This window comes from Phaseolus vulgaris, chromosome 9 (genome assembly GCF_051622355.1).
Source record: "Phaseolus vulgaris cultivar YP4 chromosome 9, ASM5162235v1, whole genome shotgun sequence".
NCBI classification, from domain to species: domain Eukaryota; kingdom Viridiplantae; phylum Streptophyta; class Magnoliopsida; order Fabales; family Fabaceae; genus Phaseolus; species Phaseolus vulgaris.
In genome coordinates this window covers 27,249,532-27,253,517 of record NC_143506.1, presented here as the reverse complement: position 1 = coordinate 27,253,517, position 3,986 = coordinate 27,249,532, and the positions used below count along the sequence as shown (strand labels likewise).

General features: G+C 31.6%; 1 protein-coding gene across 1 annotated transcript; it reads left to right on the top strand.

Moving 5' to 3' along the window:
* Positions 1–300: 300 nt before the first annotated feature.
* LOC137821111 (Cysteine proteinases superfamily protein) lies at positions 301–2,545 on the top strand. The gene is made up of 7 exons (XM_068625543.2): positions 301–437; positions 1,012–1,309; positions 1,400–1,567; positions 1,646–1,777; positions 1,875–1,956; positions 2,037–2,147; positions 2,238–2,545. Exons 2-7 carry the CDS (start codon positions 1,065–1,067, stop codon positions 2,304–2,306), a joined length of 807 nt encoding a protein of 268 aa, XP_068481644.1. The 5' UTR covers positions 301–437; positions 1,012–1,064; the 3' UTR covers positions 2,307–2,545.
* The last annotated feature ends 1,441 nt before the right edge of the window (positions 2,546–3,986 follow it).

The following is a 3,986-nucleotide window of genomic DNA, read 5'->3' as shown; positions in this document are numbered from 1 at the left end:
TTTACTTATAACAATTAAATTCGGATATAAAAAAATTACAACAATTTACTAGCACATTTTTAATCTCATTGGTACACTTTAACATAATTGATTTTACTTTTGTGTCTTGCACTTAAATTTTAGCTGCTCTTCAAACCATTCACTAAAACCATAAGAAATAAGATGTTATATCGAAAAAATAAAACTAATTAAAAGTAAAGTGTAAGAACTCTGGAAAATATTTTTAAACATCATGAACACGAAGAAAAAAAATTTAAAATTAAAAGAAGAGAGCAATTAAAGCAGAACCTTTTTCAAAACGAAAACCATTTCTAGCTTCAGAATACTTTCCTGGTTGAAAAGCAGAACCTTTTTTCAGAACACTTACAATGTCCTTCTGCGCTTTGAGGATTGTTCCAACCTAACACTTTTAAAAGTGTTGAGAGCACGATTTCCTGGTTGGTAACTACTTTTTTTTTCTTTTTTTTTTAATGTTAACATCTGTGATGTGATAAACCCTTTCTATTTTGTTACCCTTCAAATGGAAACAACCCTTACACTCTTTCTTTCTATTAAATGATAAATAAATCTTGATTTGAAGGATTTCTATTTTTTCCCAATTTTTGACCAATGTTACTTTTTTTTTTTCAGTCATAGCTGACAAAACACTGAATCTTAGTATAATCAAATTGTGCTCTTATGTTCAAAAGATTTGTGTAACAAGAGATATGTGTCTGATGTTTTTGTACAATGTCAGAAGTTTTAATCTTGCACATGTGAATTTGTTTGTTAGATATGTATCTGGCCTAATTGTTGCGGACCATGACTGTAATTTCTAGGTTTCCTTGATTAGTTTGCATTTTCTTGCATTTGAACAGCAGTTTTATTCTGTCTGTTTTTTTGGGTTAATAAAATTTTTGTTTACTATGTTTATTGGGGTTCTCCAACTATGACATGGTGTTTAAAATATGTTTTGGGAACCAAATGGAGAAGTTGATTCTGTCTGTCATTATTCTTCATCTTTCATCTCAGTGCTGTGTCTGTGAAGCAAGAAAGAAAATCAACTCACGATGTCATTATAAGCTATGCCAAAGAAAGAAAGATCGAAGCCTTATGTGATGGAAAGTAGTTCTTCACCATTTCCATTTGTTTGGAGCAATGTTCCTCAGCGATTGCGGACAAAAAGGAAGAGAAAACTTAATGGCAAGAAAGCACTTTCTAGACCCAACAAAGAGCATTCTAGACCAAAGGAAGCACCTTGTAGACCCAAGGAAACACTTTCTAGAATCAAGGAAAAGCTAGACAGTGGAATTTTTGATACTTTCTTAAAGTGAGTGATAGTCTAATAATGATTTATGATGTCAATGGAGGAACTTCAAAAATTGAGGCATTGTTTCTGATATAATAAATTTTGTGGCAGGAAAATATGGAAGATTTTCCCAGAAGACAGGAAGGGGCAGTTTACCTACTTTGACAGCTTATGGTTTAGCCTTTACAGATCTGCTTCATCTAAGGACAAGGTGCTGGCTTGGATTAAAAGAGAACCTATTTTCTCCAAGGCATATGTTTTTGTTCCTATAGTTTGCTGGTAAATGCACTCATTTTTTTCTTTATCTGTCAAATGTTAATTCATAGAATGCATACTTTGAAATCCCAATTGTTGTAGGGGTCACTGGAGCCTTTTGATCCTCTGCCATTTTGGTGAGAGCTTGCAATCAAGTACTCGATCAAGGTGCATGTTGTTGCTGGATTCACTTGAAATGGCCAATCCAAGGCGACTTGAACCTGAGATTAGAAGGTGTGTCATTACTCAACAGTATCTACTTATTTTGATCACACTTCATCATTGCCCAGTTCAAGTATTTGAGATCAACTATAACTATCTTCATTTTCAGATTTGTACTAGATATTTATAAATCAGGGGACAGGCCTGAGACAAAGAATATCTTATCTCAAATTCCATTTTTGGTGCCTAAGGTAATTATCACCCTTCCTATGGTTTTCATCCCCAGTGTAACCAAATAACCAATGATCGAAGAAAAACCAAATTATTGTAGGTGCCACAACAAAGAGATGGTAATGAATGTGGATTTTTTGTCCTCTATTTCATTAATTTATTTTTGGAGCATGCTCCTGATAATTTTAGCATGGAGGGGTACCCTTACTTTGTAAGTGATCTCGTTTGATGTTCTTGAAATTTATTATTAAACTATGCATTTTGTTTCAGTTATGTTTGACATTGACCTTGAATTCTGCAGATGACAAAAGACTGGTTTAGCTTTGATGGCTTGGATAGGTTTCATGAGGGACTTAATTCACTGAATTAGATGTCACATACTTTTTTGTTGACTGATATATTAGATTGGTAATGAGGGGATTTGTTCATATAGAAGGTAGTAACATCTAGAAGTTTAGTCTAGTAGAGAAGCTACTCTCTTCTATGCATGTAGTTCAACTTTATTGGACTTGTATTTTCCTCTGCAATTGATGTTTGCACCACTAATTTGCTTCTATTTATTTGTATTGTTAAATTTTGTTCAAATTCATAGAAGCAGCATTTTTGTTACCTTGGCTGACAAATTCAGGCATAAATGTAGAGTTTAAGAGATTGATAATAATGTTATTGGCAATAACGTGTTAATAAAAAAAGTTTAATTACTCTTTTAGTTTCTATATTAAGCGTCAAAATTCAATTTTATCCTTCAGATTTTAAAAGTTCGCTCCAATTTTTTTTTTAAACTTCAATTCGGACTCAGATTTTTTTAGAAAGTTTAAGGTGGTGTCAATTCTTTTAAAACAATTCAACGTGGTAATTCCAACTTTTTCTTATAAATTTTTAATGTGATAATAACAACAAAAAATTCAATGTACAGTGATAATATGTTCTAATGAGATAATTTAACATAAGAAATTACATTAATTTGTTTTAAAAAATTTCGGATGAGATTGAATTTTTTTAAATATTTTAGACTGAATTGATTTTTTACCTTTACTATAGGAATTATAGGAATTAAAAGGATATTAAGTCTAAAAAAAATATCAAATTTTTCATTATTTCCAAGTAATTGATGATAACACGATTTTCTTCTAAACATGTTATTGACTAAGAAAGTGATTATAGTTCCATTTCATACATTAGTTTTTGTTTTTTTTATAAAAGCTTTCATGTTAGTCATCTTTATGCAACTTGACATCTGAGTTAAGTTGACACTTCAAGCAACAACAATCATCTGCCATCATATGAAAAAATATTATTAAAAAAAAGAAAAAAAATACAAAAATATGAGGGACTAGACCAAAACTCATATGCTAACAAAAAGATACATAGGTAGACTATACTTATTCATAAAGAATTATAATAACAGACTAGATGAAAGTCTATTATACCAATGACATGGTTCTCTATGAATAAATCATAAATTAGCCAACTTATCAACACATGCATTTCCTTCACGAAAAATATGAGTAAAACTAAACCTGATTTTCCCACAGTAATTAAGACAAGTATGTCATCGATTACGAAGCATCTACGAAACATTAGTCCTAACAGTAAACACAACACAAACCAAGACAGAATCACATTCAAGCCAGACATTAGTAAGCCCCCATCTTTTGAGCTTCCTTCATAGCATGTATAACTCCATAAAACTCAGCAAACATAACAGTCTGGAACTTCAAGAAACATAGAGAAAGCACCAATAAACTCCCACATACTTCCACAGAAAATACCTCCACAAGTAGCAAGACCATGATACCCCTAGCAGCTCCATTAGTGTTAATTTTAACTCGGTCTGGTGAAGGAAACTCTCATCTAATAGAAAGAGAACAAAGAACTTTACCACTACGAGTATTAATACCAAAAAACTTAATCACGTTGAAATCCAACATATCATTCTTCATTGAAGGTTTAGACGAATTTCCCACTAGACAAGTTAAGTCTTTAATTAATAGTCCTAGAAACTACAATCTTATCTTGAAATCTAGCATAATTTCTCATACGCCATATC